The sequence below is a fragment of the Protopterus annectens genome, chromosome 5.part0 (genome assembly GCF_019279795.1).
Source record: "Protopterus annectens isolate FY-2018-M chromosome 5.part0, PAN1.0, whole genome shotgun sequence".
In the NCBI taxonomy this organism is placed as follows: domain Eukaryota; kingdom Metazoa; phylum Chordata; order Ceratodontiformes; family Protopteridae; genus Protopterus; species Protopterus annectens.
Genome location: NC_056735.1, coordinates 1705706537 through 1705729292, shown reverse-complemented (window position 1 = coordinate 1705729292; position 22756 = coordinate 1705706537). Strand labels below are relative to the sequence as shown.

At 40.4% G+C, this 22756-nt stretch overlaps 1 protein-coding gene across 1 annotated transcript in view; it reads right to left on the bottom strand.

The window, feature by feature from the left end:
- PLA1A (phospholipase A1 member A) overlaps nt 1–22756 on the bottom strand; it is a 444480-nt gene that overhangs the window by 45448 nt on the left and 376276 nt on the right. The window contains exon 9 of the mRNA XM_044071493.1: nt 12321–12429. Coding sequence (XP_043927428.1) covers nt 12321–12429 — 109 coding nt within the window. The remainder of the gene's footprint in view (nt 1–12320; nt 12430–22756) is intronic.

Sequence of the window (22756 nt, the reverse complement as noted above, 5' to 3'; positions counted from 1 at the left end):
GTTGGAGAGTCGATTATAGCACCCAGTTTGCAGTCATCTGTGAACTTGGTCAGCCATAGTCCACCCGTGTTAGCCTGTACCTCGGAGAAATATATACCGAACAAGAGAGGTCCCAGGACTGAGCCTTGTGGGACACCACTTGTAACTGGTTTAGAGTCTGACATGGCACCTGCTATTCTGACCATGTGGGTTCTATCCCTGAGCCAGTTTGCAACCCATCTTGTGACATAGGGGTTGATATTTAAGCTGGTGAGCTTATTTATGATGCCTGAGTGGGATATTGTGTCAAAGGCCTTTGCGAGGTCCAGGTAGGCTGTGTGGACTACTTTCCCTTCATCTATGGCTTTGGTAACTGTTTCAAAGAAGTCAACCAGGTTCAAGAGGCAAGATCTGCCCTTAACAAAGCCAAATTGGGTAGGATCCAGTGTCTGGAGGTTCCCAATGTCTTTGTTTATGATTTCCATGATGATACGTTCCACAGCTTTGCAGACCAGGCTAGTCAGGCTTATAGGGTGATAGTTTCCGGGGTCTGTTGTGGCACCACCTTTGTGGAGTGGGACCACTGTTGCTGTGCGCCATTCCTTGGGAGCATATCCTGTAGTAAGGCTGAGATTGAACAGTGACTTTATATGAGGGTTTAGTTCTTCTTGGAGCTTGTGTAAGATGCAGCCCGGGCACCGTCTGGTCCCATTGATGCAGTGTTTTTTGCTTTGGAGAGGGCAGCTCTCACCTCTGCATCTGTGATCTCAGGAAGGCAACACTCTTTTGGGACAGACATTTGCTCTTTTGGGGGGGAAGGGGGGGAGAAGTTTGCACTGAACCTTTCTGCCAGGATGTTGGCAATGTCTGTGGGTTCAGTTAATTTTTTGTCATTTTGCACTAACTCAGAGCATATCAGGGAGTTGCCTCCCAGGTTTCTGACATAACTAAAGAAGGCCTTGTGATTATCTTTAGTGTCTTGTGCAATTTTTCTTTCAAAGCTGGCCTTAGAAGATTTTATGAGGGATCGTAGTTTCTTGCTAGTACTGATCAGTGACGCCTTCCTTTTTTGGGATTTTGCTCTGTCATGTAGTAGCTTTCTCCTTCTGTTGTATAGCTTATTTATGTCCGGGGTCCACCAGACAGGTCTCCTGCCTTTGGAGGAGTGAGTCTTGGTTTTATTTGGGATAGCATGCTCCATGCATTCCTGTAGGTGTCCATAGAATGCTTTTGTAAAGGATTCTGCATTTTGGGCAGTATTGTCCACTGGCCCGGGGGCTTTGAAGGATTCCACCTCAGTTTTGAGAAGTGTCAAGTTTGCTTTTGAGAAGTTCTTCACCGTGGTTTCCTTGGCTAGGGGTGGGGATGGAATATGGATGTCCAGTGAGATTTGTTTATGGTCTGATCTTACCAATGAGGGGTATACCTCTGGTGTGGAACATAAAGACCGCATGTTGGTGATGACCAGATCCAGTATGTTTTCCCCTCTTGTGGGAGTGGTGACCAGTTGTTCCATAGCATTTGAGTTTATAAATTCTAGGAACCATTGGGTGAGGGTGTTTGGGCTTGAGTAGTTTTCCCAATCGATGTTTGGGTAGTTGAAGTCACCCAATATAATAGTGTTTGTAGAGACCTTCATATTCTCCAGTGTTCTCAGGAAAGCCGAGTGAGGTTCCTGTGTTTGGGAGGGTGGTCTGTAGCAGGCTACAAACTGAAAGGCAGTTTTGCCCACTGTTAGTTGCACATGGATGGTCTCCGAAGCTTCGTGCAGTGCCACTAGCCTGGGGGTGTGGGTATCTTTGATAAATATGGATACTCCCCCTCCTTTTGTGGTTAGGTCCGAGTTTTGGGGCCGGAAAGCATGGTATGAAGTATAGCCTGGTAATGCTGGGGTGCTCTTGGGAGTCTTGAACCAGGTTTCTGTTACTGCACAGATATCGATATTCTCCATACTGAGGAGAGTCTCGAGTGTGTGCATCTTGAGGTTTAGACTTCTGGTGTTGAGCAGCATTACCCTTAGTTTTTTTTTTCTTTGTGTTGTCTATTGGGGTGGGTTTGTCTTTTGAGCCTTGCCTAAAAAAGGCACTATGGGGGAGGCAAGCGCCTTAGCCAGTATTCGAAAACCCAGGGGTGACAGGTGCAAGCCGTCCCTAGCGAAGCAACATGGCTTGTCGAGCATGTCATCCCAGGCTGACAGACACTGGATCCCCTTTGAATGACACCAATACTTTAGCCAATTGTTAAAATTGATCATTTTGTCTTTATACTGTGCCATCATTCTTGGTGAGGGTAAGATGCTACTCAAGGTCAAGGTCATACCTGCCTGGGCTACATGATCAAAGAGCTCCTGTACGTCTTTTTTCATGTAGTCCAGGGAGGTACGTCTCAGGTCATTCTCACCAGCATGGACAATGACGGAGTCATACTTGTACTTGCTTTGGAGTGACCTGAGTGCTTGTGTTATGTGGCGGATCCTGGCACCCGACAGGCAGCTTACAGTGACCTCCTTGTTCAGCCTGGTGAGTGGGGCGTCAATGTGTCTGACAATAGAGTCACCTATTACAAGTGTATTAGGTGTGTTGTTTAGCCTTAAGGGCTGTAACTGTGTGGTGGTAACTAAGGGTCAGCTAAGAAAAAAAGAGTACCCTCTTTAAAAATCTGGGGACAATAACTGTGCAGCTTCCAAAGACAGAAAAGCATATTCTATAGCCTATCTGCTCTTAAATGACATATCAGCCTAGTGGTACTAACCCAGTTAATAAAGGATAACTAACTAACTAACTAACTAACTAACTAACTAACTAACTAACTAACTAAATCAAAATAAATAAATAAACAGGCATGAGAAAGAGAGAGGGAGAGAGAGAGAGTTTGAGAGAGAGAGAGACAGAGAGAGAGTAATGCACCACATTGTACCTCACTAATATGAACCATTATTGATTACAGTGCTGAAGTCTATCATTTTTAAACAAGTTACCTGAACAAAATTGAAAGGTACAAATGATTCCTTACTAAGAATTATGATAATGCATCATAGACTGGTTCTAGTAATTCATATCCTGCCTATGGTGTGTGTGTATGGGACTGGATGAATTCTTTGGTCATTCAGGCTATGACCTTGTAAACAAAGTAGTATCCCGCAGCAAAAGTAAAATATGACTTACTCACACATAGTCGTATTGTATGACTCTATTACAAGGACATTATTACTTGTTTTATTTACAGCTGTTATCTTATTTTGATGGGATTATTTAATTTATTTAATTGCATTTTCTATAGAGTAAAAATGTTAAAGGGTGCTCATGTACAATTAATGTCATAATTTAATATTTCACTAAATATCTCAACATCCAAGCAAAATGGACAGAATTGCTTAACCCAATACAAAAGTTCATTGCTGAACAAAATGCTGTTGAAAGTGTTTGTATAGCATGAGTGGTTACGGAGGCATTGCAAGTTGTTCACAAAAAATGTAAAAATTATTATTTAGTGTGAGCCTCCTGCTGGTGCAGAGGGATAAAGCTCTGACTATGACCCCTGTGACTCAAGTTCAAAGAGTGGTTTGGGCAACTGACAGGAGGGCAAAGGAAGATGAATAGTGCCTATCAGGGAGGTAGGATGGTGTAACTCAGCTGGCTGTTTCTGCTTCTCCAATGTAGTGCAGTGGAGGTTGCTCATAGCACTAATATTCAGGGGTCCATCAGGAAGAGCAGTCTCTGTGGCTGAACAAGCCAATTATAGCAACTCATATCTTTGCAAGAGAAAGAGCAAGCATCCGTATGCATGTGAGAACATAGGTATCCCTCATAGCAACGTAGGTGAGCATTTCTCTACAAGCTGTAGAGTTAAGAAATATATACAAACTGATTCCATAGCTGGGATGTTGATAAGAACACAATCCAGTTCTGATACTTGTATGGATAATGAAAGGTCTCCTTACAAGATCCCCTCCCCCATGGATGGATCTGAAAGAATAGTAGGTCCTCACTGCCAAGAAACCGGGGTCAGTGCGCCATTGGGGAGGCTAAAATGTTGCCAGGCTAGGAAACAAAAAGATAAAGAAAAACATTTACTGTGCTTATTGTGATTTATAAAATCCAGTTGAAGACATATAATCTAAAGAATGCTGCTGCTATAAAGATTAGTTTATGCTGAACAACTTGCCGTTTGCACTTTATTATTCACATTTATGCTTTTGTGTGTAAATGTTTGTTGATTAGGGTTAGAGTGATGCCTGTGTATGGGGATACATGTGCTTGATATGTGTGCATGTGTGTGTGTGTGTGTGTGTGTGTGTGTGTGTGTGTGTGTGTGTGTGTGTGTGTGTGTGTGTGTGTGTCTTGTATAATACCCCAATGTGTAGGGATGAGGTTAAGGCAGGAGTAAAGGTAGTGGTAGGGTTACCACCCATGAGTAAGGAAGGGGGTGCCAGGGGCTGCTCACCTTTGCTTCTGTGTGCTAACTATAACCTTACCCATAATAATTCTGCATATTTCTGCTAGCTTTCTTTGGGTGATAAGAGCAGGATTTGACAGCAGCAGATCCATGGCCTGGAATGTCAGACACTCATTAAGGATCACATTACAGTCTCATAAATTTGACAAACTATTCAAGTGATTAATAATGTACACGATGCCAGGACTGAAATTAAGAGCTGTAGATGGCTTACAGGTGACAAGAAATTACAAGGCAATAGTCTTAGCAAAGATGTGTTTGGCTGACTTACAATCATTTAGGTAAGAGCAGCTTTTAAATAATTGGAAAGCCAATTGAAGGTGGGGGGCACATAGTTCTGAGGAAAAGACATATAAAAATGAATGCTGTTTTTAGACTGAAGAAGAAATCCTGAGAAGCACAAAGGAATGGAGTGCATAAGGGAAGAATATGTTATAGATGTTATAGATGTGACACATATTCTCCAATAAAATAACAGAAAATCCCCTAATGTCAGCAACTAAAAATGTATCAGAACTAGTTACTTAGGTTACCATTTAAAACTATAATGCATAAAACCATAAGTAGAGGCCAATTAATGCATGCTCCAAATCTGAATTCATGTAATAGCAAATGTAAGTTTTATTTCAGTAAATTTAGAAAGGATCAGGCATATATCAATGAAATGAGATTCCCGGATTTTGTAAACAGAAACTCCCTGGACCAATTAGTCAGTGCACTAACCAGGGGTGCAAACATACTGGATCTGGTTCTCAATAATATGGGAGGGTGCTGTACACCCGTTAGTGCGATGTCCTCTCTGGTAAGGTCAGACCATAGGTCTCCTTTGAAGTAAAAATAAAACCTGGAACCCCAGCTAACTCTGGAATATTCAGGAGCTACTCTAAGGCTAACTTCCTACTATTAAGTGGTACCCTGGCAAAATGTCATGTTCCCCATAAATCCTGAGAACACTGCTGCTTACGTGGAGCTGTTCACAGAAATCCTATGCAAGCATGTTAATAGCTACATAGAGGCAGCTGTACCCACCTTGAAAAAGTACAGAACTAACTAAAAAACAAGCCCACTGATGGAATCACAACATCTATAGGCTGTATAACAGAAGGAAGAAAATCATGGCAAAAATTAGGAGGTGCAGCACCCAGCAGGATAAAAGCACTCGCATCAAACTAAATAAACAACTCAGAGGACAAATAAAGTCTACCAAAGCAAAATTAGAGGTAAATTCAGCCTCCCAGGCCAAGGACAATCACAAGGCATTCTTTAGCTATGTCTGTAACCTCAAAGGCAATACACAATTGTGTACAAAGCTTATTGCTAATGGAGCCACCTATATGGAGAAAAAAATATATAGCAAACCTACTGGCTGACAAATTCAACTCCAACTTTCCCCCTCTTTCCTCCATAATCTTCACTCATGAAATACCACTGTATATAACTGTGCCTGCTATCACTAGGGAACAGGTCCTTAATGCCCTATGTCCAAGAACACTGCATCAGTGGGCCCAGATGATATCCCAGGATGCCTTCTAAATGGCATGACCTATCAGGCCCTCTGGAATTGCTATTTAACTGCAGCCCCCAAATAAGCGTCATGCCTTATGAATGTAGAACAGCAACAGTCAGCCCTCTGCATAATGGTGGGCCATCTACAGACCCTGGGAACTACAGACTCATAACTCTCATGAAAGTGATCAATAATGACATAGGAAACCTTCAGGCACTCGACCCTCCAACACAATTTGGTTTTGTCAAGGGTAGGTTATGCCTACTCAACCTGGTGGACTTCTTTGAGAAGGTCACCAAAGCAACAGATGAGGGCAAAATGGTTCACACTACCTACCTTGACTTGACCAATGCATTTGACACAATACCCCATTTGGGCATTTTTGACAAATACAAGAGGTTAGGTATAAACCCTTATGTCACCCAGTACTTAGCCTGCTGGTTCTCAGAAAGGACCATGAAAGTTAGAATTGGGAAGTCCACCTCCACAAAGAGGCCATTCACAAGTGGAGTCCCTCAGGGTTCAGTCCTCGGATAGCATCTTTTCAGCATTTACTTCTCTGAAGTCAAGGCCAATGTCAATGGCCTCTGGTTGACTAAATTTGCAGATGATTGCAAGTTACAAACAGTCATAGAATCCCCCACTGACACAAATATTCTCCAGGAAGGGTTGACACAGAGAACTAATTGGTGTCAGAGCCATGTACTAAAAACTAAATGTTAAGAAATGCATAATAGTATCCTTTGGGAAGGCATCCATCTCTGGTAACTATCATATTGACAACACACCCCTAAGATTTGATCCACTAGTCAGGGACTTGGGGACACACATAGAGAGTAATATAGCCTTTGACCATCACATGTCTACAGTAGTGAGGAAATTATTTTACGTTGTGCAATTTATAAACAAAAGTATGGCATCTAGGTCCAAGGCAGTCACTGTTGCACTGTTTTCAGCATTCATCAGACCTATCAGTGAGTACATTCCCCCTTTTGGTATGTATCTGACTAGGCATATCCAGCAATTGGAACATCCACAGAGGTCCCTCACTAAAAGAATACAGGGTGTAAGTAACATGTCCTATGCAGACTGCCTCAAGGCCCTATCCCTGTATTCTGTCTCCTACAGACTGTTGAGGGGAGCTCTATACCTGGCATGCATGGCATTGTCAGATCGCACCCTGATGGATCTCCTGCATGTCTTCAAAATAAACAGCACCAGGATTACCCATTCTAAAGACTTAAACCTTGCTTGTGATATAAATAGGACCTGCTGGAGATACAGGTATGTATCTCAGAGACTGCCCCTTCTTTGGAACAGGCACCCCATCCATGTAAGCAGAGTTCCTCCCTAACCCAATTTAAGTGTAACTTGGACAACTGGATGGGTAATAGGAAAGTTATCCCTGGTTTGGCACCTGTGTCTCTAATGGACACAGGGAGTCTGTAAATGGTTCATCTCCCAGACTCCTGTTTGTAAATACTTCATCTTCTAACCCCCCTGCTTACTCTTATCAAGGGTCGCATAACTTGTCAGAGATTTGGGATGCATGGCTAGGCTTAAAAAGTGCCTTGTGGTCGTTTGCCTAGTAAACACCTATGAACTTATGAACCTATGAATCTATGGACTGTATGCATAGTTAATAATACAGAAAGTGGATACTTTAAATTGTGGCAAGTCATGAAATGTGGCCACGACCAAACAAGGTGTTTCCTGTTATCACAAAAAAAAAGATGAGACCACAGAAAGTTTCTGTCAAAACTGAACTGCATTAAAGACTGAAAACAGAGAATGTTATTGAGTCATAGTAATACATGACCCATAAGGAAAGTACAGGAAAAAAGCAAGGTAGAAACATCACAAAAAAGCAAACAGACCAAAAACAAATACATTAAAAATAAATAAAGTGAAGACAATCAAGAAGAGCAGCACTGATTTTGAGACAAGGGGCTCAATCTGAACAGATGCTGGTAGCCATTTCTGATTCAGATACATCCCTAATGCAACGGTGCAACAGGAAGAAGGGCAGCTCCATGATGGGTTATTTCTGCAGCTGTGCTTGATGGTAATGAGGCATTCTGGGAGAAAGATATATACTAGTTAACCATGTGCTCTCCCCTAGCAGAGTGAAGTGCAGAAGAGGTAAGTGTTGGGAAATGTCTCATTCTGGTAGTGTTAAGGAATGTGTATGTAAGTGTGTGTGAGGGGTTGCATGTTTAAGTGTATGACGTGTATGTGTGAATGTCTGTCTACCCGACAGTTAGTGGGGGGGGGGTGAGGGGTGAGGTTAGGTAGATGTGTTCATGTGTGTGTGTGTGTGTGTGTGTGTGTGTGTGTGTGTGTGTGTGTGTGTGTGTGTGTGTGTGTGTGTGTGTGTGTGTATGGCTGTCACACTTCTACAACCCCCTAGAGTAATGAGCAAAAGCTGCAACATTGGATTGGGGGCAACACAAACAATCAGGGATAACTCTAACTATGTAGGTTGGGAGAACTCTAAACACCAGACAAAACTCTACCTACTTGGTTTGGTAGACACTTGACACCAGGGATAACTCTACCTACAATTGTTGGAGTAAACAATAAATGCCACGGATGACTTCACATGTTGTAATGGCACTTACGCATAATGGGGATGGGAGAAAACACTGGAAACCTAGGATAACCTTTTGTGCCATCACAGCAATTACATATAATGGGGATGGGATGAAACACTGGCCATCAGGGATACCTTATATAACATTCCATAAAGCCACTTAAATAAAAATTAAGAAAAAATAGTGCAGTGAACCACTAGGCACCAGGGATAGTATAAGTAACATTTCTTAAAGGCACTAAAAGGGATGCCCGCCTTGTAACTGCCTACCAAGCATATTAGCATAGCTCTCAACCTTCCATCTCCAAAATGAGGAACATTACCTCTCATAATGTGAAACAAATGTGCAAAATGTGGAACATCTACTAACAGCTTGCTAACAACTTTAACCAGGGAGCTCGCAGATGTTTAAAATTTGCTAGTTTATACTTAATAAAAGTTATTTTGATGAATCAATATAATTTAGTACTATTTACTATGGATATCAGCTAAAAAAATTCATAACACTAAATGAATAACAGACCCTTTTGGTGTGGAACTTTGAGGAACATAGGCTTTTTCAGACCTAAAATGAGGAATGTTCCTCATAATGAGGTACACTTGAGAGGTATGCATATTAGCCCTCTGCACCACCACTAGACACAAGGATACCATGAATAAAAAAGACAACTAGAAAGGGAGAGAAACAGCTTTGAACACTGCATCCTTGCCTCAGTAAACTTCAACATTAACCCACTAACCCACTGCACTAACTGATATGTCAGTGTGTCACAGTGTTTTTTATCATCTTATATTAAGTACCTGTGACATTATTCAATATCTGTAACAGTTTGCGACATACAAGAGAGAGGAACCATGAATGTTAGGCATACCTCTCAGCCTCTTCATGCAAAAAATCAAGACAATTAATATTGGAACAAAATAAGGGACAGATGTGCTTATTGTTCCTACAATCTTGGAAAGTCATTAGTAAAACAGCATTTGCACCACCATGGATTTACTGAAACTGTAATGTCTGACATTATTGACTGACGGTAATCGTCCATGATTTATGAGGGCAGGAAAAAGGAGACATCACCAATGTTCTCACAGTAGAGACAGGTATGGGATATGGGGTGTGTTTGACTGATTGTGTGGGAGAATTAATAGTAGATGCCTTGGCTAATGCAATGCAGCCATTGCTGCTGTTAACAACTACAGTAAGCAGTAGTATAGCTAGGATATGGTGAGGGGGGGGGGTAACTGCCCCAGTCACACAGTATAGGGATGGCATGATCAGTTGTAGTACTCTGTGTGTTGTCTAAACTGTAGCAACAGTTTCAAAGTAAAAAGAGATTTGTTTCTTTTTTTCCCTTTTTGCAAAATTTGACAGCTGCAACATTCTGTATGGGGTCTAAACTGCAGTTTGTTACAGTTAACAAAAAAAAATTATTTTCTTTGCATTTATTTCTTTATTTCTTTATTTTTATTATAATGTAAAGAAGGAGGGTTGGGTGCAGAAATGGGACCTAATTGGCCCCTGTATTTCAAGAGTACCAGGTACCTGATCACTGACCTTTTTTTTTTTGCTCTTCCCTTGAAGAGCTGGGGGAAGGGGTATGTGGATCATGTGGTATACTGCAAAAAGCCAATTGGCTTCCTAATGTTTTGCAGAAGTCTTCTATTTTTTTTTATCTTCACTTGAAGAGCTGAGGTGTTGGGGTGGTAGTTCATGGGACTGACACAGGGCACCAGTTGAACCAGCGGTCTCTGGCAGAAAGTTCTGATCTGTACCAGTGGTAGTTAATGGTGATTCAGAAATATAAAAATTAGCTACTAATGAGGTTTTTCCTCATTGTGGCTAGTGATTTTCTGAAGTGCAAAATACCACATTACAGAAACAGGGCCATTTTAACGCAGCCCTTAAGACGAGCAGTGGGGCTATTTCTAAATTCCTGGGCAAGCCATTTACAAGATAAACTCTTTGTTGTATGACATAAATAAATTAGTAAAAAGAATGTTAAAAAACATCAGTATTCCAGGACCTTAGTTTCATATAAGTAAAACAAGCTATACTTTTGGGCCTCACAGACTGAAGGAGCCTTTCAAAATTTCAGAATTTTTTCTTTTGTTGCAGTTTTATTAAAATTGCATATATGAAAGTCTCTATATATTAATTTTCTATTAATACATATCTTGAAACTGAGTAATTAAAGAAGCAATTTTAAAGTTCTAGTAGAACAACCCTTCCCCCTTCCATGCGCAGCCTTATTCTGTGTTAGGCATTGCCACATGGAGTGTTTATAGCTTCCTATATCTCAAGGCCTTACCATATCTAAATCCAGTCCTGATCAGATGGCAGAAGTACTATATGATCAGATAAGCAAAAAAAAAATCTGTAAATTTATAGCAGTTATAATAATGAATTCTAGTAGCTCCAGTAGGAGTGGTGCCTTCAAATTCTCAAAGAAGCAGCAGATATGTAATACTAACTCTGGTATGAGCAGTACAATTATAGAATATAATGACCCTTTTAGTATGTAGCTATCCAAACACATCATGCAGATAGAAAGACCCCATGGGCTCTTAACTAAAAAGACCAATGGACTAAATACCCTTCTCTACCAGGACAGGCTTGAAGCTGCATTCTTATACTGTCCCTCTCATAGACTCCTGCATGGTGTTTTATGTCTTGCATTCCATGCTGTTTTTGGACCCGATCCTTCTTGATCTCCTACACCTCAGCAAAAACAAATGTCTATGCCAGCACTCAAACTAAAGACTTGAATCTCTGCCAACAAATAAATATGGCACCTCAGAGGGACAGATTTATTACTCACCACTTTGTAAATCAAGGAATTATTTTCACTTACTTAAAAACCAGAGTGATGACCCACCTCCTTTAAAGTAAACTTTGATTATTGCATAGAAGCCCATAAATTCATCCTGGTCTGACTTGTTTTGCCCTCCTTGGGAGGAAGAAGGTACCCTATTAGAGTGGATATTGAAAAAGTGGCTTGCAAGCTCAGCTCTACAACTCCATAATCCGTGGGCTTTACAGACTGGACAGAGAGTGAAAATACCCACAATGTGAGAAAGAGTAGAAAGCAAAACAATGACAAATGATCACAATGTGAGAAAGAGTAGAAAGCAAAACAATGACAGATGACCACAATGTGAGAAAGAGTAGAAAGCAAAACAATGACAAATGACCACAATGTGAGAAAGAGTAGAAAGCAAAACAATGACAAATGACCACAATGTGAGAAAGAGTAGAAAGCAAAACAATGACAAATGACCACAATGTGAGAAAGAGTAGAAAGCAAAACAATGACAAATGACCAAATCCAGGCTGTGGTCCAGAAGACAGCTCAGAAGAGGAGAAGATTTCCCAATTTTAGCAAACATTCTAACAAGCGATCAGTAGCATATCTGTAGGCAACAATTTCTTAACGGTCAGAAAGAGGTCATGGATAGCGGAAGCAGTGGAAAGCCAGATATCCCGAAGCAGTGACATGCAGAATGGAATCTAATATGCAGAACAAAATACTGCAACAACCTAATTGCAATGGAAGCAATAATACTGATGGCAAGTGAACATAACTGACAGATAATAAACTGAGTTTGTACTTTCTTATAGAGGTGGCCCTGCTTTGCTGCTTACTCTTTACTTCCACTTATCTTAATTTCTTTTGAAGTGCTTGTGATTTTACTGTCATCTACATAAAATACAATACATAAACAAATAAATGAATGAATAAATAAGAAGAAACATAACATGGAAAAATATTAAAGAGAATGACTTACACAGTGATTGTGACTTTATCAGTGGAAGCCTTGCTGTAAAGTATAATTTCCACTTCAGTATTCTTTGTTCTGTCTGTGTCACTATGCAAGTCTATCAGACTGTGGTATGCTGAGAAAAGAAAAGGAGCATAACTATAGCATATGTTCAAGCCTTGTAACCTTGTACAATGCTGTTCACAGTAGGACTTCATAGCAAACATTAATGTTTAAATCCAGATAACTTAAATATAGTTGGTTCAGAACCCTTCTAATTTCATATCAGAATATCAGGTCATAAAGCAAATATTTCAGATTTGTTTTAATTTCTCCAAGTCTTTTGGGTTTCTAATACCATGATGGGAATGAACTGCATTCCTAAGTCAAAGTATGATTAAAATTCATAAAATTAGCATTTTTTCAATTTTCATGTTAGCCAGAAGTGCTCTTTGCAGCATCCTCAAACTGCCCAGGAATGACTCCTTCTGCAAATCATATGGAGTTACATGCATCGGTAACCTATCTAAGTACGACTGTAAATTTTTTTTGTAAGACCCGTTACTCCTACTACTATTGGAACTGTCTTGGTATCCTTCCACATTGCCCTCATTTCTGCCTGCAAATCCTTGTATTTTATAACTCTGTGCCTCTCTGTACATAAGACGTTGTAGTCAGTGGGTGTAGCAATTTCAATGATCAATGCTACTTTTGTCTTCTTTTCATGGATTACTGTATCTGGTTTTCTCGCATATATTTTTTGACCCGTCGGTAATAGGTGATCCCATGTTATATAAACGTCATCATTTTCTATAATACTTTGTGGCTCATGTTTCCAATGATTTTTCAGCTACGTTAATATTATAATGTTTGCACAATCCCCAGTGCACCACTGTTGCCACATTATTATGCCCTTCAGTATGCAGTCCTTCTACCAAAAGTATATCACAACAAGCAAAATGTGCGACTCTTTCCAATTCTGTTTTACAAAACCTACGTGCCTGTTTCTCCCACATGTTCAATGGACTTTTTAAACTAATGTGTACATAGTCCACTATCTTGAGCCACCGATATTAACCTCTTCTTAACCATTCCTGCATTTGATCCTGATCAACATGAGGTTGTTCCAAGAGCTTTCTATACTTGCAACTATATTTATGCATTTTCCACATTTCTTGTTTTCTAATTTGATCCTTCAGCTTATATTCTTTCTTTTGTTTTTTGGCACATTCAGTTGCTGCTTGATTTTTATCTACTTCTGGATTGATTTCCATTCCTGCTTGACACTGATATGCTTCCACTAGACTAAGCAGGTGAAGTCATCTTAGAGTTATTCTCTACATGTTTTAAAACTTTCACTACATTTGGATCTTTTGAGGTCAGCATATATGTATGCAGTCCTACAGCTTCAGATCTATACATGCAATCAGTTTTGAGGAGGCCCATACCACCTTCAGAATGGGGAATATATAGTCCTGGTATACAGTGATTTTTATAAATCATTTGATGAATATGAAGCAACATTCTTGTTTTCCTGTCCAACCAATTCAATACTTTTCTAGATTTCATCTTTCTGATAGTATGGCTGCTTCAATGGTATGGGAAATTAGAAAATGTCAAAGTGAAATAATTTTCCAGCGATAATGGGTCCCTGTGGAATTCACATACTTCTTGTTTAGTGAGAGTTGTTCCAGCATAATGCTCCTTTGTAAACCGGCGTCAGTTAAGCTGATAGTTTTTCAATCTGCCATTCATTCAAACAATGACTTTTCTTAGTGTTTGGAAACATGAAAACAAACACTAGACACTAGTCCAGATTCCAAAAGACCTGATTTTTGGTGTAAATGAATTACATCAGAGAAAGTCATTTAATTTGAGAGAAAGTTTTTTTGGAATCTCTCCACCAATGTATGTCTCTTTATAGATAAGTCTTACAGCAAGAGAAAGTTTTTTCAGATTGTGTGCAGACTTACATCACAGATGGTCACTTACACTGAGAGCAAGGGCTTGCCCTTAATCCATTGAGCTGTTTACTCCACAGCTTAGGCCATGGCTATAATGTGGCTACTAGTAAACAACAAGGTATAAAGACTTCTCACCTTCTCTTTGTCGATGATTTAAAACTGTATAGCTCATCAGATGAGGAACTGAAAGCACAACTGCAAGTTGTCAAAACTTTTTCAGATGGTATAAGAATGTCATTTGGTCTTGACAAATGTGCAAAAGCAACCTTTAAAGCAGGAAAACTGCAAGTCCAGGAAAACGTCAGTTTGGGACAAGAATGTGATGTAAAAGAACTTGAGCAAGACGGAGTGTATAAATACTTGGGAAATGATGAAGGATCAACAATAAACCATGAACAAATGCAAATAAAACTTAGTAAGGAATACTTCAGAAGACTTAAGTTAATCCTGAAAACAGCACTAACATCTAGGAACAAAATCCAATCTATAAACCAATTTTCTCTTCCTGTCCTCCTAACTTACAGTTTTGGAGTGATTGACTGGCCCCAAAACGTTTTGGATAGATTAGATATTAAAACAAGAAGGATGCTTCATGTTTACCAAATAATTTATAAAAATCAGTGTATACCAAGATTATATATTCTGCTTTCTGAAGAAGGGATGTGCCTCCTTGAAATTGATTATATGTATAGATCTGCAACTGTGGGACTCCACACATATCTGCTGACCTCACAAGACCCAAATGTAGTGAAAGCTCTGAAACATGAGGAGAATAAATCTATGATGACTTCTCTGCTTAATCTAGCAGAAGCTTATCGGTGTCAGGCAGGAATGGCACTCAAACTAGAAGCAGATAAAAATCAGGCAGCAACTGAATGTGCCAAAAATCAAAAGAAAGAATTTAAGGTGAAGGATCAGACGAGAAGGCAAGAAATTTGGAAAAAGCATAAATATAGTTGCAAGTATAGAAAACTTCTGAAAGAACCTTATGTCGATCAGAAATGAACACAGGAATAGTTAAAGATAGGCGAACTCAAACCAAGAGATGAAAAGTTAATATTGGCAGCCCAAGATAGTGGGCTGCATACATGTTGGTTTATAAAGTCCATTCAACATGTGTGGAGAAACAGACGAATGTAGGTTTTGTAATACCGAATTGGAAACAGTTGCACATCTCGTTGCTGGTTGCGACATACTAATGGCAGAAGGACTGTATACTGAAAGGCATAATAATGTGGCGAGACTGTTTCACTGAGGATTGTGCAAACATTATGGTTCTGATGTGGCCGAAAAACCCTGGAAACATGAGCCACAAAGCATCACAGAAAATGAAGAAGTGTACATCACATGGGATCGTCCATTACCAACAGTTCAAAAGATAGATGCTAGAAAACTGTATCTAGTGGTCCAAGAAAAGAAGACAAGAGTAGCATTGATCATTGGAATCGCCACACCCAGTGACTACAGTGTCTTGCATACAGAGAGACACAAAGTCAGAAAATATCAGGTTCTGCAGGCAGAAATGAGAGCAATGTGAAAGAAAGATACCCAGACAGTTCTAATAGTAGTAGGAGCAACGGGTCTTATAAAAAAGAATTTACAATAATATTTAGATATGTTACCAGTACATGTAACTCCATACAAACTGTAGAAGGAGTCATTACTGGGCTCATTGCGGGTGCTGCAAAGAGCACGACTAGCTGACATCAAAGAGTGAAACAATACTAATTTCATGAACTTTAATCATACTTTGACTTAGGAATGGGCTCCATTCCCGTCATGATTTTAGAAACCCAAAGGACTTAGAGAAATTAAAAAAAAAAAAAAAAAAAGCAATTGGCTTGTGCTGGTAATAGACTTCACTGCTCAACACCTGTATAACTAGTATTTTCATAAAATGCTTATGACTTGTTTACAAAAATCTACAATAGTAATTTTAACTGAAATTTAACAGTGCAGCACATGAGCATACATGTACACAACCATACACAGACACACAAGACCCACACAAAAATGTTGGTCCTCCAATATTATTTAAATCAGGGGTTAAGAATAGTTACATACACAGAAATACATTTTTACATATTTAAGTACATTCAGAATCATTATGGTTTATATTTTTTATGGATGAACTGGGAATTCATTGTGAAGATGTTATATTTCAAGAATTTTAAACTATAAGTCATATTTAAAAAATATATATGATGCTGGGGATCAAAGATGTGGACCCAAGCTTCTGCTACCACATTGACTCACAAAGTGTGATCCATTTAGTGAGATCTAAATAGAGCCCTGATGAATAATTAATCATCCAGCTCAACACAGTATGCCAAGTCACACAGCAACTTAGCATGCACTTCCCTCACCACCAGGGCTATTACCCTTCATTAATTGTTTTTTAAGTATTGAAAAGCAAAAATATGCTGATGGAATAACATGTTCTCCTTACAAGACATCCAGATGGTGTTGGTTAGGGCTATGCAATGGTGGTCTGAAGCAGAAAGATTAGCAACAAATGTGGCCACCGTGCTGTAAGTACAAGTGAGTTAAGTCATCTGTATATTTATCCAGGTCACCAATAACCAAAGTACACTAGAATAACAGGAAGTAATAAGGCTTGAGCTAGTGCAGTTCTAGACTTGGATGTTGGATAAGGCTTTAATTGCATCTTTTACAAAAAGTGATACATGCTCTTTGAAAGACAGTTCCCTCTCTAGAATGGTACCTAGTTAAAACCTGCATTCACTCAGATAAGTAAATTGAGAACTACTGCTGAGACAGACGCAAGTCATTTTCTTTCTTTTTTTTCATTTGGCATCACACTAACTGTTGACTTGCACACTGGGGATTTTTCTTAAGCGAAATGGTTGGATTGCTATTACTGCTTTGCCTTTGGTAAGAAGGGTGACAAACACACCTTCTCTTCATCTCTTTTTTTAACTAAAGGAGACTGTCCTGTAGATTCTGTGATTAGCTGTCTGGTTACTGTCCTTTGAGTTACAGTTGTATGGCCTTGCTTTAAACTTAACTGTGTTGCATGACTTGGTGCCGTTTTTGGCTAAGCTGCGCATTGTTACACAATCTTGACCTTAGAGAAGAAGAAGCTGACCTGCTGATTTTTCTTCTGGGAGAAAATTAGCTGCTGATTTGGACCTTGGGATTTGCCTAAAGTGAAAATGCCTGGACTTCTGTTGTTGCTTTACCCCTGGTGAGAGGAAGTGCAATGACAGACTTTCTTAATTTCTTTTTACCAGAGGAAGTTCTCATGTGGTTTCTGTGATTGGCCGACTGTGCACTTTTCTTTGTGGGCTACATGGCATAGCCTTGCTTTATCCTGAATGCAATGCTTAGCTCAGCACCTTATTTGACTGGGCTGCAGACTGCTGAACCTACAGAAAAAGAAAACGACCAACTGTTTCTTTACCTGGGATCAAACTAGCTGTACTATGCTCTGTGGCACAACTGGTGCTGTCCTCATTTGTCCATCCTTTCCATTATAGGGACCCCCTTCCTGTAATTCCACAAGTGCAAAGTACGTTCTGTATAACTCCAGTATATTTACAGTCTAAATTACAAAGCTTTACTTAATATTTACAGACTAAATTACTTTGCTTGTTTAACAAACCTGCATTTGTTTCCAGTACCATATTCTGGTGACATCTGTGAAGGTTGCATCACAGATAGCCCTAGATATTGAGAAATATTTGACATGCTGTGGTAAGTGATTTTGCACAATGAGTGGTCACATTCAGGGTAGAGATGCTGACACATTTACTGTAAGTTGGGCAACCTGAGAAATCCTGTGTTCTGAATAATATGCTAATGGTGGCATATTCATATAATAATGTGCAACACTATTAAAATGAGGGCACTTGTGGATGGAAATGATAGTAAACAACATGGTGGACTGATACAGAGACATACATGTATATGCCTCTGCAAGAGGAGGTAGCTACAGAATAAATCACTGCAGTAACATCCTGCAGTTACAGGAGATGAATTGTGAAAACATGTATAGAGTAGCCACTGCAACAGTAAAGCTGTATTGCCACTGGTTGTCACTGTGTGGTTCATCATCACTCTCGATGGTGCTGTCATCCATCCATACCTAACATTTTATGCCTTCCATAGTTTCCACTCCATAAACTGCCAGATGGTCTGTAATGTCCATGCTATTACAAAATACAATGTGTTTGTAGGACACCCAGGCAGTATCCACAGTTCCCATGGTTCTCACATATGACACACCTGTAACTTATAGCAGCTATTTGTGCAAGATGATTTTAATGAGAACCATCTTATTGGCAATGCTGTTATGCCCTGCAGCCCTGGTTAATGCTACCTAACAGAAATTCCAGAACATGGTAGAGAGTGATTACAACTATGCCCCGTCATCATCAATCATGTGATTGGCCTACTTAAGGCCTACCTTCACTGTCTGGATGTACCAGTGGTGCCCTGCCACATGCAGTAAGATATTCTCAGTATGTTCTGTGTTCCATACGAGGGGGATGATGACAAGTTCTAAGCCCGACCTTGAAGGGAATGATGTAGAGCCATGAAACTGACAAGTTATCTAACATATTCATTCTGAAGTTCAACACACTTGGCACATCATGTCTGAAGCTTCTGTAACCCTGCCAAAAAAAATCTGAAGTCTGGTCACTGATATACTGCTCTGCTGCTGCAATCACCTCTGAATCACTCGAAAAGTGTCCCCCTTCCAAACTCTTTTTAAGGTTTGGAAACAAGAAATAGTTATATGGAGCAAGATCTGGTGAGTAGAGTGGATGGTCTATGCACTCAAACCTCAGTTTTGTCAAAACATCCATCGTTTTGCCAGCCTTGTGAACAGGTGCAATGTCTTGCAAAATGAGAACTTCTTTCCGCAGCTTCCCTCTCCTTTTTTCTTTCAATGCCTCTTTTAATTGGCACAGCAGGTTACAGTAGTATTCTGAATGAACTGTTTGCCCCCTTGGAAGATAGTAAGTCATTACAACACCTTCCTGATCCCAAAACACTATGGCCATGACCTTTCCTGCTGATTTTGGGTCTTGAACCTTTTTGGTCTTGGTGAACCTGAGTGCCGCTATTGCATGGACTGTTGTTTTGTCTCAGGATCATAGTGGTGTAGCTATGTTTCATCAACAGTAAATAGTCATTCCAAAAAGTTGGCAACAGCTTGTCAAAAATGCTGCAAAATCAACTTGGAAGTGTCCACCTGACGTCTTTTCTTGTCAGCATTCAAATATTTGGACACCCACTTGGCTGACAGCTTCTGCATACCTAGCTGCTCATGGATTATAAACCCAACTTGTTCCCTGGATATCTGTAGTGTCTCAGCAATTGTTTTAGCTGATATTTGATGAACTACCAAAATCAGGTCAAGGACATGGTCTACAGTTTCAGGAGCTGACACCATTTGAGGCCTCCCAGAACTTGCTGCATCTTCAGTCTCAAAATCTTCACGATGGCTCGGAGTTCCACACTTGAAAATTCCACACTTTTTGTTGACACGGTTCAATCAATGATCTGAAACACTGTCAAAACATAGCATTACAATTCTGCAAATTGGCACTTTACAAGATGAAATAACTCTCTTTTCAGCTATAGAGGCAAAATAATGCTCAGAATTTAGAAAGTTGATTGGGCTTACAACTTTCAGCACCCTTCATTATATGCAAACAGTTGCAGCATGGCAGACATATTCAGAAGAAGGAACTCCCAGATTTGACAGTAGAAGAGGAACCTGATGAGTGGCCTGTGGCACAGCAGGCTGCAGTGAGGACTATGTTAGGTGTAGGCGGGTGCAGTGTACTATGGCATTGACTAAGAGGCAGTGGCTGTTTCATAACTATATATCAGGCAAAAGCAGTATGCAGAAAATAAACAGATATGCATGTAAATCTTCACCCAGGCTGTGTTATTCAATGCGTAAACCTGTCACATTGTGCATCAGACAGGCTATCCAGGTAGCAAAAGTATTGCGGGCAGGACACAGTTATCATCATACGCAGAGTTGGGGATGGTCACCATGTTATGTGTCATCTGTGGACAACAGAGTGTGTGTGTGTGTGTGTGTGTGTGTGTGTGTGTGTGTGTGTGTGTGTGTGTGTGTGTGTGTGTGTGTGTGTGTGTGTGTGTGTGCGCGTGTGTGTGTGTGTTGGTACATGTGAACATACCTTGTTGCTGTGAGTGGAAACTGATGTACACAGGTCAAGGAGGGGTGCTCTGTATATGCTCTGCACATCTGTAGAGCTGGGCCTCATGGAGTTTTCATTCAGTGTGATAGGACATAGTCTCAACAGATGTTGCAGCACTGTGCTAGGATATGACAGAGAGACAGGACCAATGCATCCACAGAAGATGTGTGTGTGTGTGTGTGTGTGTGTGTGTGTGTGTGTGTGTGTGTGTGTGTGTGTGTGTGTGTGTGTGTGTGTGTGTGTGTGTGTGTGTGTGTGTGTGTGTGTGTGTGTGTGTGTGTGTGTGTGTGTGTGTGTGTGTGTGTGTGTGTGTGTGTGTGTGTGTGTGGCTGTGTGTGTGTATGTGTGCAAACTATGCATGCCCCCTACCATGTGAGTGCCTATTCTTAGGTGGGTCACAGACCCTACCCAGACCATGTCAACAGGAAGAAGTGCTATAATGACTGTGATTGGTGGCCCCCTGCTGTAGATTAACCAGGCACAAACATCCCACCTTATAAGGTATTTCCCCCAACACTGGATGGTGATGTTGAAGTGCTCCCACAACATGTATCTGAAACTGGCCCCTCCCTTCATTTGGACATCTTCACAAGAGAGGGAGGTAATTTGGCCATGGGCAGTGTACCTGTTACCATACATGGGTACGCAGGGACACCTGCTTCATGTATACTCCCTGCACTGCATGTTCATGATGTTGGACATGAGGCCAAGAGGTCAACATGCACACCTCAAAAAACACCTTCCATCTTAGTAAGGGTTTTGGTATTGTCAGCATGTCCATGTCCCTGCAGGAGAAGACATCCCACCTGGGTAGATCTGTCTATAGCATCCTATCTTTATGTGCCCTCTTGTGTATCTTAGGTGGATTCACAGATACAGAGGCTGTGTCTTCATACTGAGGTAGATGTAGATGACACATCATCTGTATCCAACACTGATACCATGAACCCTGGCTATGCCGAACTCTGACTGACATCATCATCATCAAAGCTTGAATTGTCTCTGACATCAGGCAGCAGTATATCCATGATGAAGGTGCCTGATAAAACTTCATCTGTGAAGACACACATACACAAAAAAATATCCATGATAAGTAAAACCCATCACCAATACCTAGAATCTCAATGAATGGACGAATACTACATGATATAGTAGTATGCCAGAATAGTAAAATACTACATTTTGTGCTGGTGGTCTCTGAATCCGAAGCCCTGATGTTCCTGTGAAAATATGTGATAATGCATTTAACCTTTGCTAAACCATACACTTAGCCACATGCAGATATTTGATCATTTCATGATATACCTACTAGGGACATCTCCAGTGGATATTCCGGGTATCCAGGCTAGCTCTGCAACTAATTACAAGACTTCACTATGACATTTAGAGGTACTTCTCCTGTTCCAACCTTCCAAAGCCACCCAAAACACCCCCCACTTCAACATTCTTGCTAAAGACAATACCATAATTTCTCTATCAGAACACACAAAGTTACTCAGTGTTGAAATAGACAACAAACTTAGATTTGACATCCACATATCTTTCACAATAAAAAAAGTTCACAAGAAACTTGGTGCATTATATCGAAGCCGCCAATTCCTAACCAAGGCAGCTAGAATCTCCACAGCCAATTCTCAGCTAATCTCCACCCTACTATATGCACCCCCCATATTTACCAACCTTAAACAGACAGACCTACACAAGCTGGATGCTTGTTACAACAAAATTGCTAAATTTGCCACTGGAACCTCCTACCGCAGCAATCATTGTATCTCCCTTAAAGAACTAAACTGGCTAGAACTCCCACAACTTCTTCACTTTAATCAACTCACCCTCCCTCATAAACTTATTAACCACCCCCTTAACATCCCTTCCCTTCAAACCCTTCTCCAACCCTATCACTCCACTAGGCCCCTAAGATCAAGCAACAAAAATCAACTCACTGTTATCAAACCCAAAAACTCAGCAGGAGAAGCCATATTTTCATGTACCGTATCTAAACTTTGGAACAATCCTCCACCCTCTATAACTACTCTGTCTTCCAGCAGCCTTTTCAAGACTGCACTCAAAGTCCACTTAAATTTGCAATGGCTTTGTCCTTGTTCGAATCCAGACTAACACCCCCACCCTTACCCCCCACCTAGACTCTTAACCCAACTATACTACCGCCACTACTAACCACAGTCAGAATTAGCTAGTTGTCTTTACATACTTTAAAATCTTGTCTGACAACTTTGTTACTAATATTATAAACAAAAATAAACTATCTTAACTTGCAGCATTTACTGTATATACT